The 12,604-nt window shown below is 41.2% G+C and overlaps 1 protein-coding gene across 3 annotated transcripts in view; it reads right to left on the reverse strand.

Moving 5' to 3' along the window:
* Positions 1–12,604, reverse strand: part of osbpl11 (oxysterol binding protein-like 11) — a 97,152-nt gene that overhangs the window by 36,995 nt on the left and 47,553 nt on the right. For 2 of the 3 annotated variants that reach the window (XM_078552354.1, XM_078552356.1), the window contains exons 6-8: positions 11,333–11,537; positions 1,189–1,334; positions 267–407 (exon numbers count right to left, since the gene is read on the reverse strand). In XM_078552354.1, coding sequence (XP_078408480.1) covers positions 267–407; positions 1,189–1,334; positions 11,333–11,537 — 492 coding nt within the window. The remainder of the gene's footprint in view (positions 1–266; positions 408–1,188; positions 1,335–11,332; positions 11,538–12,604) is intronic. The other variant, XM_078552355.1, reaches the window with a different exon arrangement.

The following is a 12,604-nucleotide window of genomic DNA, read 5'->3' on the forward strand; positions in this document are numbered from 1 at the left end:
GAAAAACTTGGGGAAGGCAAGGGGTTCCACAGTTTTGATGTAGTGGAGTAAGTTAGAGTACAAGACTATGTAATGAATATTGATTTCAACACAATGTGGATGTAGGGGTGTACAAGACTCGCACATTTGAAAAGTAGAAGGAACAAGCCAGGGAAGTTACAGCATAGCAGCATCTTGTGGGGTGCAATGACAAAAGCAGCCAGCACAACAGGACGCAGCTCAAGGAGCTCAGAAAAATAACCCTATTGATGCCTGAGAATACAGACCTTAGAAAAATTGTAATGAAGTACCAGTGGGCAAGTTACAGCTTTCTTATTGCCTAATACATTCTCCTGTAACCCTGGCTCAGCAAGATTCAATTGGTCACTCCACTTCTCAAAATGATGAAAAAGTATGCAAGGGCATTTCTGTAAGAAGAGATTGGATTTCAAAAAGTATAAATTTTTATTGTGTTTTTAATTCACGTACAAAACTAACATCCCATTTAATCTTAGGGTGAAGAGCAACATATATAGCATTAGCCCTCCTTTACAGTATTTAAATAGGATATGAATAATTTGAAAAAACTGGATCGTTTGGAGGATTGGCACTTATACTCTTCCTGAATTACTTCACTGTATAAAATTTCTACCCCTTTATTTTCTTGATTTTAATATTTTTTAATGTCAGATGACAAAAAGCGGCATTTCCATTGTATATTTCTTAAATAGTCACTTAGCTTTTAAAATTTAAAATTATGCTGACAATCACAGATAATTAAATCAAAAAAGAGTTTGCAAATCATAATTGACAGCAAAAATGTATTTGGCTGAGTCCAGGATCAATACTCTTTGCTATTATAAACTGAATCTTTAAAAATCTTTACTAAACTCATCCTAATGCATTTCAAGTCATACTGCAGTTCTTTGTCCCCAGGGCAAAAACAGGCATTTGTTCAAGGAAACCACACCCAACAACCATCCTAGGATAGGAATGTTTCCAAAGCAAGATCCAAATTTAAACTATTGAAACAATTGTAAGGCACAGACATTGGTATATTACAAGTACACTTGAAACACTGACACCATTTTCTTACATTGTGGCATTAGTTTTTTCAATGTATTAAAGCCACTGACTCATTGATATTAGACAAGATTTTAAAAAGTTGAAAGTTTGGCCCCAGAATAATTACTTTCTGAATTACCTTACCCGTGTTGATTGGCAGGGTTCGGAAACAGGCTGTTCCCCACTAGCAGCTTTTGACTGATCTTTTTCAGTTGACGATTGATGTGTCCTTCCATTCTTAAGATGGTCCGAAAGTGGCAATTTGGGTTCCAACCATTCAATAGTTGTCCCTGAAACATATGGTAGTTCAGCTTCAATTTTTTTCATAATCACACCTGGCAGAAGGTTACTGCCATTGAAACTAGTTGCATTCCTTAGTAACAAAACAAAACCTGCAAAGGAAAAGGCTATGATTGAAGCCGGAGGCAACGCCTATTGTCGTCATTAAAGGTATCAGGATTCTGACTGGTGCATTCTTTTTAATCTATGCCTATCAAACCTACTGAAATATGATAGGGGCAAGCAGATCTTGAAAATCATCCGAGACTGGAAAGTACAGCAGTGATACTTAAAACCCTTTCAGAACCAGTCCAAAAAGGAAGAAATAAAAATATGATATAGTACAAGTTCAAACAAACTAAAATACAGAACTTAAAAATTTTAAAATTGGAAGTGAGGAATCATAGAAAAATGTCCTTATTACAGTATATTGTTAATTAATATTCTTCTGTCTTTGATAGAAGTTGAGCTTTACAACAGCTTTACACTGGCAAAACAGTCCAGTTAATGTTTCATGGATCTCAGGTTGCTGTACCTCTTAGCAGCATAGTCTTGTTTCCTAATAAATTATTAAAAGTTCATCAGTTTCAAAGGCACATCAAAATTATAAGGTTTCAAAACGTTTTCCAACCTAGATCAACACAGCCAATCTGTACAATGTTTCAGAACTTCTGAATTGCTTTCAAAAAAGTCATCAGCAATGTCTTTAGATCCTCTCCTCTGTTGGTGCACAGTTTTGAGGGAACTGGTATATGCGCTACATCTATATCTGTGACATCTGAGCTCAAGTAACATTGTGAAGATGGCGAGCAACCTCTCCAATTTTCCACATTGGAAAGCACTTCTCTGCCTACCAGGATTGATGATGGGAGTTAGGGGAAAGAGGAAGAATCTTCTCTTAGCCTTATCTTTCTTAAGGAGAACAACCCCAGCTTCTCCAGACTCTCAACATAACTGAAGACCCTCATCCCTGGTACTGTTCTAGTAAATCTCTTCAGCAGCCTCTCCAAGGCCTTGATATCATTCCTAAAGTGTGGTGCCCAGGACTGAACACAATACCCAAGGTGAGACCTAGATAGTGACCTATATAATTTAGCACAACTTCTTTCCTCTTGTACTCTATTCTTCTATTAATAAAGTGAAAGATTCTACATGTCTTTTAGGCAACTGTCTCAACTTGTCCTGCAACCTTCAAAGATTTGTGTACGTACAACTCTGGATCTCTTGGTTCCTACGCCCTCTTTAAACTGTGCCATTAAGTTCATATTGCCCTTTCTCATTCTTCCCATCACAAAATATCACTTCACACTTCTGTGTTAAATTTCATCTGACATGTGTCTGCTCATTTCACCAATCTGATGATGTCCTGGAACCAGAAAGGGGGCAAACCATATTAGAGTTATTAGTAACTAATGAGCCAGAATTAGCTAACAGCCGAACGATACAGGAATATTTTTCCATCAGCAATCGTAATACAATTGAGCACAACTGTTTGAAGGGGAGAAACACAAAACAGGTGCTGCAATTCTAGATTGAGGTAAGGCTAACTTCACTGTGATAAGACAGACTGTCTATAGTAAACTAGGCAAATCTGTTAACGGTAAAATGCCAGAAGATTGAGCAGTGGGAGATATTCATAAGGCGTTTGATGTGATACAGAACTAGTCTTCTGGACTTAACACTGAGTTTAACAACTTCAAACCATGAGCTCTGTGCTCCATTTTTATATTCTTTTCTAACCCTCTCCCCCCACAAGGGCCAGTCTCTAACTTGTTCTCATGTTTTGTTTTCAGAGAGTGCTGACCCTTGTTTTGCTATTAACACATTCTGCTAACTGACCTTTATGCCACTATTAACTCTTGCCTTAGTCTTTAACACTATCATTACCACTCCCTTTATCTTGTGTCCATGGCATCTTTGTCAAATCTCTTCTGAGCTCCTACCTATCCCTGATCTTCTATTTTGCTCCACACACACTCTTCAACAGTATAAAACCCATCACATTTCTACCTCTTTTCAGCTCTGAAAGAGAGTTACACGGACTCGAAAAGTTAACTCTGTTTCTCCCTCCACAGATGCTGCCAGACCTGCTGGGTTTCTCTAGCATTTACTGTTTTTATTTCAGATTTCCAGCAACTGCAATATTTTGCTTTTATACTACTGCAGAAAACAGCACAGGTCCTGGCGAATGGGAGGGATACAAAGAGCAGCACAGGGTGACAAACCAGATAGCACAAACTACAAAAAGGAAGTAAGAAAAAAAACTTACAAGAGATATCAGAATCAATGCTTTTTTTAAAAAAAACAATTATATTAGGAAAAGGTAGGTGGACATGATCAACATGGAACCCTTAAAAACTAATAACGATGATGCTGTCATTAAAAATAAGGAAATGGCAGAAATGTTGAATGATTATTTTGTATCAGTGCTTAAAACAGGAAAAAAGGATAACATGCCAGAAACCCCAAGGAAACTAATACTAAATCAAGTCACCAAAATGAGCAAACAGTAATGAAATAAATAATGACATTAAGGAGTGATAAATTCCCAACACCAGGGTTTCAAAGAAAGTGGGTCACAGCAGTTCAGTTGTCCTAATTTTAAGCTCATTTCATTCTCTCGATTCAGAGACCGCTCTTTTAGATTGGAAAATTGTGCATGCCATACTGCTATTTAAGAATGGTCACGAGAGGAAGGTTCAACTGCTTGGGCAAAAAAGACAACAGCTCCTGAAAGTCCAGCCCCAGTCCAAAGCAAAAAGTGAACGGAAGTTGCTCTGAAGTCGCTCTATGTTCTGAAATCAACTGACTACAAGTTTTCCTCGAAGCCCAACTGAAAAGTAGTGCAAGAGTCATTTGATTGTTTCGCACACCAGTGCTGAGAAGCCAACCGTATAACCCGGTTACCATTTCAAGGACTCCACCATTTATCTTTTTCCCTTGACCTTCTATTAGTCTTTTAAACTTTTGGCCATATAGCTAGCTGGAAGTATCATTTGAAATTATGTTGTGACCCTCAGAGTAGTGGAACTAGAGACAGACAGAGCACTCCTCCCATCCTGGTTGTGAGATATAAACTTGCAAAAGTAGGTCTGACGAACCTGGTAGAAATTTTTGAACGGGTGTCTAAAGTAGTTGCCAGGAGAATGCATATGTTATTTATTTGGATTCCAGAAGGCATTTAACAAAGTTACTCATAGGAGGTGAGTTTGAGAGGAGGGCACCGAGCCAGGCAATCAGCAGCGCCTACCACCTATCATCACAGGAGGAACATAAACTCATTGGTTGGTGAGAAACTGTCATTAGGGAGTGTCATCAAGTAGCTAAGAATTAGAAAAACACTTTTTTTTTAAAAGAAGGGGCTACTTAAATTTAAGTAAGAAACGCAAGCAATAAGGAAATAAAGTTGAGTTGAGGCCACGTAAAATAAAGTTGCATAAGGAAACCAAAGTAAAATAAAGTTAATGTAAGGGAAGTAAATTGAAGCCACGTCAGGACAGCTCAGTCTAGTGGAATATGTGTCTTGTAATATGCGGGGAAGTTATGAACATTACCAGTGTCCTAGACGACCACATGTGGTGTAGGAAGTGTCACCAGCTGCATAACCGTGAGCTCCGAGTGGCGCATTCGCGAGGCTGACAGCTATGTGGATAGCACATTCAGGGAGGTGGTCACACCGCAGCTTAGGAGCCTGGAGGCAGAAAGGGAATAGATGACTGCCAGGAGGTCTAAGAGGACAAGGCAGGTAGTGCAGGAGTCCCCTGGGGTCCCGCTTGCCAATCGGTTTTCAGTTTTGGATACCGGTGAGGGCATTGATTCCGCAGAGGAGTGCAGTCAGAGCCAAGTTTATGGCGCCACAGGCAGCTCTGCTGTACTGGTGGTGAGAAAGAAGAGGGGAGGAGCAGTAGTAATGGGGGATTCATTAGTTAGGGGAACAGACAGGTGCTGTAGCCGTAGATATGGTACACTGCCTCCCTGGTGCCAGGCTAAAGGGTGTCTTGGAGCAGCTGCAGGACATCTTTTTGGGGGAGGGTGACCAGCCAGAGGTCGTAGCCCATGTTGGTAACAATGGCTTAGGTAGGAAAGGGGATGAGGTCCTGAAATCAAGCTAGGAAGGGGATTGAAAAGCAAGACCTCTAAAGCAGTCATCTCAGGATTACTCAGAGTCCTGCGTGCAAGTGAGTATAGAAATAGGAGAATTGAGGAATAAACACGTGGCTAAAAAACTAGTGTAGGAGGGAGGCTATCAGATTTCTGAGGCTTTAGGGCCGGTTCTGGGGAAAGTGGGACCTGTACAAGCCGGATGGTCTACACCTGAACAGGACTGGGATGAAATTCCTCGCAGGGAGGTTTGCTAATGCTGTTGGAGGTGGGGGGTGGGGGTTTTAAATTAGATTGGCAGGGCGATGGGAACCAGAGGGCAAATTCAGAGCAGGGAACAGGAGATGAAGAATCAGCGAGTGACTCTGAAAGGCAGAAACAGCACAGGTTAAAAAATGTACAGCACAGGAATTTGGCAATATTTAAAGGTATATATGTAAATATAAGGAGCATAGTAAATAAAGCCGATGAACTGAGGGCACAGATATACACAAGGCAGCATGAAATCATTATAACAGAAACATGGCTTAAAGAGGGGCAAAAGTGGCAGCTCAACATCCCTGGATATAGAGTTTTCAGGCAGGATGGGGGGGGGGGGTGGTGTGTAAAAAAGGTGGGAGTGTAGCATTATTAGTTAAAGAATAAATTACAGCTATGAGGAGGGATAATATACTAAATGAAACATCATATGAGGCCAAATGGGTTGAGCTCAGAAATAAAAAAGGGGTGTACCACAGGGGTCTACAGTACACTTCTAGGAGTAGTGGAAGGGAGTTAGAAGAGCAATATGTAGAAAGATTTCTGAGCGCAAAAACAATAGAGCAGTAATCACTGGAGACTTCAACTACTCTAATACCAATTGGGATACGAACAATGTGAAGGGCACAGAAGGCTCAAAATTCTTGAACTGCATTCAACTTTTTGGCCAGCACATAATAAGCCCAACAAGAGGGGGTGCAATTCTAGATTTAGTCTGAGGAAATGAAGCTGGGCAAGTGGATGAAGTAGCACTGAGGGACCATTTTAGGGATAGTGACCGTAATATAGTTAGATTTAGCATCATTCTGGAAAAGGGCAAAGATAGAACAGGAGTAAAAGTGCTAAATTGGGGAGAAGACAAATTTTACAAAGCTGAGAGGTGAGCTGGCGAGAGCGGACTGGATAAGGCTATTAGAAGAAAAAATTGTGTCAAATCAGTGGGAGGCATTCAGAGGTGAAATTCTACAGGCACAGTGCAGACATGTCCTCACAAAGAAAAAGCGCAGTACTGCCAAATCTAGAGCCCCCTGGTTATCCAGAAGCACACAGGTCAAGATAAAGCAGTAAAAGAAAGCTTATGACAGTCACAAAATACTTAATGCTGTAGAAAGCCTAGAGGAGAATAGAAAGTATAGGGGTGAAGTAAAAATAGAAATTAGGAAAGCAAAGGGAGGATACAAAAAAATATTGGCAGGTAAAAAATCAAAGAAAATCCTAAGATGTTTCACCAGTACATTAAGAGCAAGAGAATAACCGAGGAAAAGGTAGGGCCTATCAGGGTATACATGGTAACTTTTGGGTTGATGAAGAAAATGTGGGCAGGGTTCTCAATGAGTACTTAGTCTTCACAGGAGAGGGATGATGCAGACATTCTAGTTACAGAGGAGGATATATTAGATACAATAAGCATAGAGAGAGAGGAAGTACTGGGGGGTGGTGGGGGGGTGCTGGCATCCTGAGGATCATTTTCCAATCAATACAGGCGAGGTCCCAGAGGGTTGGAGGTCTGTGAACGTTGTACCATTCCTTAAAATGGGTGCGAGGGATAGACCAGAAAATTATAGGCTGGTTAGTCTGACTTTGGTGGTGGGCAAATTTTTGGAAACAATTCTGAGAAGGCAGGATGAGCTGTCGTTTAGAAAGGCATGGGTTGATCAGGGATAGTCAGCATAGTTTTGTTAGGGGAAGGTCATGTCTTACTAATGTAATACAATTTTTTGATCAAGTAACAAGGAGGAGTGATGAGGGTAGTGCAGTGGGTGTTGTCTACATGGATTTCAGTAAGGTATTTGACAAGGTGCCACATGGCAGACTGGTCAGAAGAGTGAGATCCCATTGGATACAGGGGAAGGTGGCAGGTTGGATCCAAAATTGGCTCAGTGACAGCAAGGGTAGTGGTCGATGGATGTTTTTGCGAATGGAAAACGGTCTCCAGTGGTGTTCCACAGGGTTCAGTGTTCGGGCCCTTGTTTGTTGTTTATATTAATGATTTAGACCTAAATGTGGGAGGTACAATCAGGAAATCTGCAGATGACACAAAAATTGGCTGTGTAATCGATAGTGAAAAGAATAGCTGTCAACTCCAGATATATATCAATGGTTTGGTTGAGTGGGTGGAGAAGTGGCAAATGGAATTCAATCCAGAAAAGTGAGGGGTAATGCATTTGGGGAGGGCAACAAAGCAAGGGAATACTCAATAAACGGAAAGTTGTTGAGAAAGTGAGACACCTTGGAGTGCGTGTCCACAGGTCCTTGAAGGTGGCAGTACAGGTTGACAAGGTGGTCTAGAAAGCATAAGGGATGCTTTCCTTTATTGGGCGGGGTATTGAATACAAAAGCAGGGATGTAATGACGGAACTGTATAAAACGCTGGTTAGGCCACAGCTGGAATTTTCTGTACAGTTCTGGTCACCACATTACAGGAAGGACAAAACTGTTCTGGAGAGAGTGCAGAGGAGATTTAGAAGAATGTTGTCAGAACTTGAAAATTGCAGCTGTGAGGAGAGATTGGATAGGCTGGGGTTGTTTTCTTTAGAACAGAGGACGTGAAGGAGTGACCTAATTGAGGTGTGTAAAATTATGAGGAGCCTAGGTAGGTTAGAGAGTAAAGATTTGTTTTCCCTAGCTGAGGGGCAATTACCAGGGAGTATAGATTTAAGGTGATTGGTAGAAGGATTAGAGGGGACATGAAGAAAAACTATTTCACCCAGAGGGTGGTGGAAGCCTAAGTTGGTGGTTAAGGCTGAAATGCTCAACTCATTTTAAAGATACCTGGATCTGCACCCGAAGTGCTGTAACCTGCAAGGCTACGGACCAGGTTCTGGAAAGTGGGATTAAAATGAGCTAGTTTCTTTTTACTCTTTTTTGGCCAGCGTGGACACGATGGGCTGAATGGCCTCTTTCTGCACCGTAACTTTTCTATGGTTCTAGGAGATTAGTTGAAACTCTTTCGAGTTATCAACAGTCACAGATTGCAACTCTTTCAAGTACAATCATAGTTCTTGGTTTCCGGGAGTGGGACGTGAACCCACAACCCTCTGATTCAAAGGCGAGGGTGCTATGAACTGAGCCACAGCTGAGATTATTTCAAGTTGAAGCTGAATGAATTGTAGGCAAATTAATGACTTGGTTAGGAAATTGGCTGAATGACAAGAGACAGGAAGAAGGGATAATGGTTAGGCACTCTAATAAGTGGTGTCCTGCAAGGAATCATGTTGGAGACTCAACCAAGCACTGTATTGATTAATGACTTAGAAATGACAGAAAGCCACATATCCAAGTTTACTGATGACACAGAGAGCCAACATTGTAAGCAGTGCAGAGCATAAAATTAGGGAGATATTAATAAATTAAATGAACGGGCAAAACTATGGCAATGATTCAGTGTAGGCAAATGTAAGGTCATTCGCTTTAAACCTAAAATAGAATAGAACAGGGTACTTTCTAAATGGTGAAAAAACTAGGAACAGTGGAGGTCCAAAGTAATTTAGGAGACCAGGTAAACAGAACATTAAAATGCCATGAACAGGTATTTAAAAAATCAGAAAGGCTAACAGAATGCTGGCCTTTATAGCTACAGGATGAGAATGAAAGGGGAGAGAAGTTATGCTTCAGTTGCAAAGCCTTGGTTAGACCACACCTGGAGTACTGCAAGCAGTTCTAGATACCACACCTTAGGAGTATTTATTGGCCATGGTGGAAGGGCAGCATAGATTTTTCAGAATGCTACCTGGACTCCAAGGAGACATTACACAATTTAGGGCTATATTCCCTGGAAACTACAAGGTCAAAGCAAGGCTTGATCGAAGTTTTCACAATATTAAGGTTGACAGAGAAATTATTTCTGCTGGTTGGGGAATCTAGGACTAGGGGGGCATGGTCTAAACATTAGAGCTAAACCTTTCAGGAGTAAAATTAATAAATATTTCTCCATACAGAGGGTGGCAGGAATTTGGAACTCATTTCCACAAACAGTGATTGAGGCAAGATCAATTGTTCTTTTTAAAACTGAGATTTATAAGTTTTTATTAACCAAAGGTATTAAGGGATATGGAGGAAAAGAGAATAAGTGGAGCTAAGTCACAGATCAACACCAATCTCACAATGACAAAACAGGCTTAAGAGGCTAAATAGTCTACCCCTGTTCCTATGTCCTCCTGAAGACTTTTACTATTTGCCTTATTGTTTATTACATTTCTGAGGTCCGTATCATCTGCAAACTTTGACATTGTGCACTGTACACCGAAGTTCAGGTCATTAATGTATAAGAAAAGAGCAATGGTCTTAATATTGACATCTGGCAAACACCACAGCACACTTGCCTCCAGTCTGAAAAATAACCAACCATTCACCACAACTCTTTGCTTTCTGTTCCCAACTAATTTTGTTGCCATGCTGCAACCAATTCTAACTCCACAGGCTTTAATTTTGCAAACCAATCTATCATGTGATACTTTGTCAAATGCCTTTTGGAACTCCATATACATAACATCCACTGTAATACCTCTATCAACCCTCTCCATTGCTTCAAAGAACTCAATATTACACAGACTGCGGCTGTTCAAGAAGGCAGCCCACCACCAACTTCTCAAGGATAATTAGGGATGGGCATTAAATGCTGGCCAGCCAGCGAAGCCCACATCCTACGAATGAAAAAAAAAAATGACTTGCTGTGGCTCAGTGGTACCACCCACACCTCAATCAGAAATTTGAGAGTTTCAGTCCCACTACAGAACTTAAACGCAAAAATCTAGGCTGACATTTCAGTGCAGTACCAAGGGAATGCTGTACTTTCAGAGCTGCCTTCTTTCAGATGAGACGTTAAACCAAGGCGACTTCAGGCAGACCTGAAAGATCCAATGGCATTATTTCGAAGAATAGCAGGGGAGTTATCCCTGGTGTTCTGGCCAATATTTATCCCTCAATCAAGAACACAAAAACAGATTATCTGGCCATTAACACATTGCCGTTCGTGGGAGTTTGCTGCGTGCAAATTGACTGCAGTATTTCCTACATTACAACAATGACCACGCTTCAAAAGTACTTAATTGGTTGCGAAGTGCTTCGAGACAATGAAAGACGCTATATAAATGCAAGTTTTTTTTCTTTAACAAATTCATGCTGACTTTCATTTATTAGCCCATACTTTTCCAAATGTCAATTAATTTTGTCCTGAATTATTGTCTCAAACTTTCCCCCCAACAGACAGGGGTGGACATCTCGCCTGAAACTGGGTACACCTTCAATGCTGCACTGAAATGTCAGCCTAGATTATATGCTCAAAACCAGGTTTAAACCCACAACCTCTGGAGTCAAGAAGCAAGAGTGCTACCACCTGAACTAAGCTGACTTATATAAGGGAACAGTAAGTGTCACAACTAACGCTGCAAGTGGTTTAGTTTCAAGGGAGCAGCCACAGTTATGCTGCTTGGTGAAAACATTAATACAAAGGCAAAATACTGCAGATGCTGGAAATAAGACATAGAGGCAGTAGTAGGCCATTCGGCCCATCAAAATCTAATATAAAAACACAAGATGCTAGAAATACTCAGCATTTTCTCTCTCCACAGATGCTGCCAGATTTGCTGAGTATTTCTAGCATTTTCTGTTTTTATTTGGTGAAAACATTTCTACCCTTCACATGACTAACCTGCAGAAAAGGGACTTCTCTGGTAGGCTGCCTGTTGGAGCTGCAGAATGTGAAAGCATTCATTCAAACAGTTCATTGTTGCCATTGTAGTGGCTTTGAGCATAAGCAGATCTTGGTCCAGTGCTGATATTTGTTCTCCAAAGGGTGGAAGTCCTTCAATGGTTCGTACCAGATCCTTGTGTTGTCCTTCAGCCTGGTTCATCTTCTGCTCAAAGTAAAATATTGCTGAATAATACAATGCTGTTGTGTGTTTTCATTAAAAAGAATAAACAGACATTTCCGCTTTAAATATAGCAATGGTGCTCATTAGAAAAACAGTGAAGGCCATTTGAGATATTGGAAAATTTTAATAGGGCCGCAAGTAGAATTTAAAAAAAAAAAATTTATAGATTATAATTGCGATTTATTTTTTCAAAAAGGTATCTTGGTACATAAAACACAAAAAATGATTATAAAAAAGAAAACACATTAGTTACTGTATTTAGTACACCAAGTGTGATCCAACCAAGCTCGAAGTACATTGAGCATAACCACTCTACTTTATACAGCCATCCCTCGTTTATCACTCCTAATATGTTGCTAGAAATGTGGTGTGTTAAACGAAAATCACTCTCCCCTAAGAAAACATGTGATGTGATATGGGTGGATTAGGGTCCTGTCCTGTCATTTTTACATTAGAAACCTATTGGCTGCAGTTAACCTAACTGGCCTGAAAATCCTCTTACTAACTCTTAATGACTTAATAACTCTCAATAACCTAACTCATATTTTGCTAACTTTTAATAATTTACGAACTCTTTCAGCTTCCCTCCTGCTGGCTGTTTTCCACCACTCTCGACTCGCAACTTCCACCCGTCCTTGCCATTTGCCAACCCTCCCACTCGCTGCCTCCCTCCTGCTTGGTGTTTCTCCCACTCACTGCTTCCCTTCCCGACCCTCTCGCTCACTGCTTCCCTCCCTCCACCAACACCGCCTCTCAACTTGCTGCTTCCCCTTCCCAAAACATCAGGAGAGGGTTTCCTAGAGGGGCGGGGGGAAGCAAGCAAGGGACGAGAAGGGCTGTGAGTGGGAGGGCCAGGGAGGGAAGCAGTAAGCAGGAGAAGCAGTGAGTGGGAGGGTCAAGAGGGAAGTGACAAGCGGGAGTGATGGCAAGGCGGATGCTTGGGAGGGAAGCGGCGAGCGGGAGACGGCGGCGAGCAAGTGGGATGGCAAGTGATAGAGAGGCAGCAAGTGGGCGGGAGGTGGCGAGCAAGATGGTAGAGGTGGGGGTCG

Source organism: Cetorhinus maximus, chromosome 11 (assembly GCF_964194155.1).
Source record: "Cetorhinus maximus chromosome 11, sCetMax3.hap1.1, whole genome shotgun sequence".
In the NCBI taxonomy this organism is placed as follows: Eukaryota; Metazoa; Chordata; class Chondrichthyes; order Lamniformes; family Cetorhinidae; genus Cetorhinus; species Cetorhinus maximus.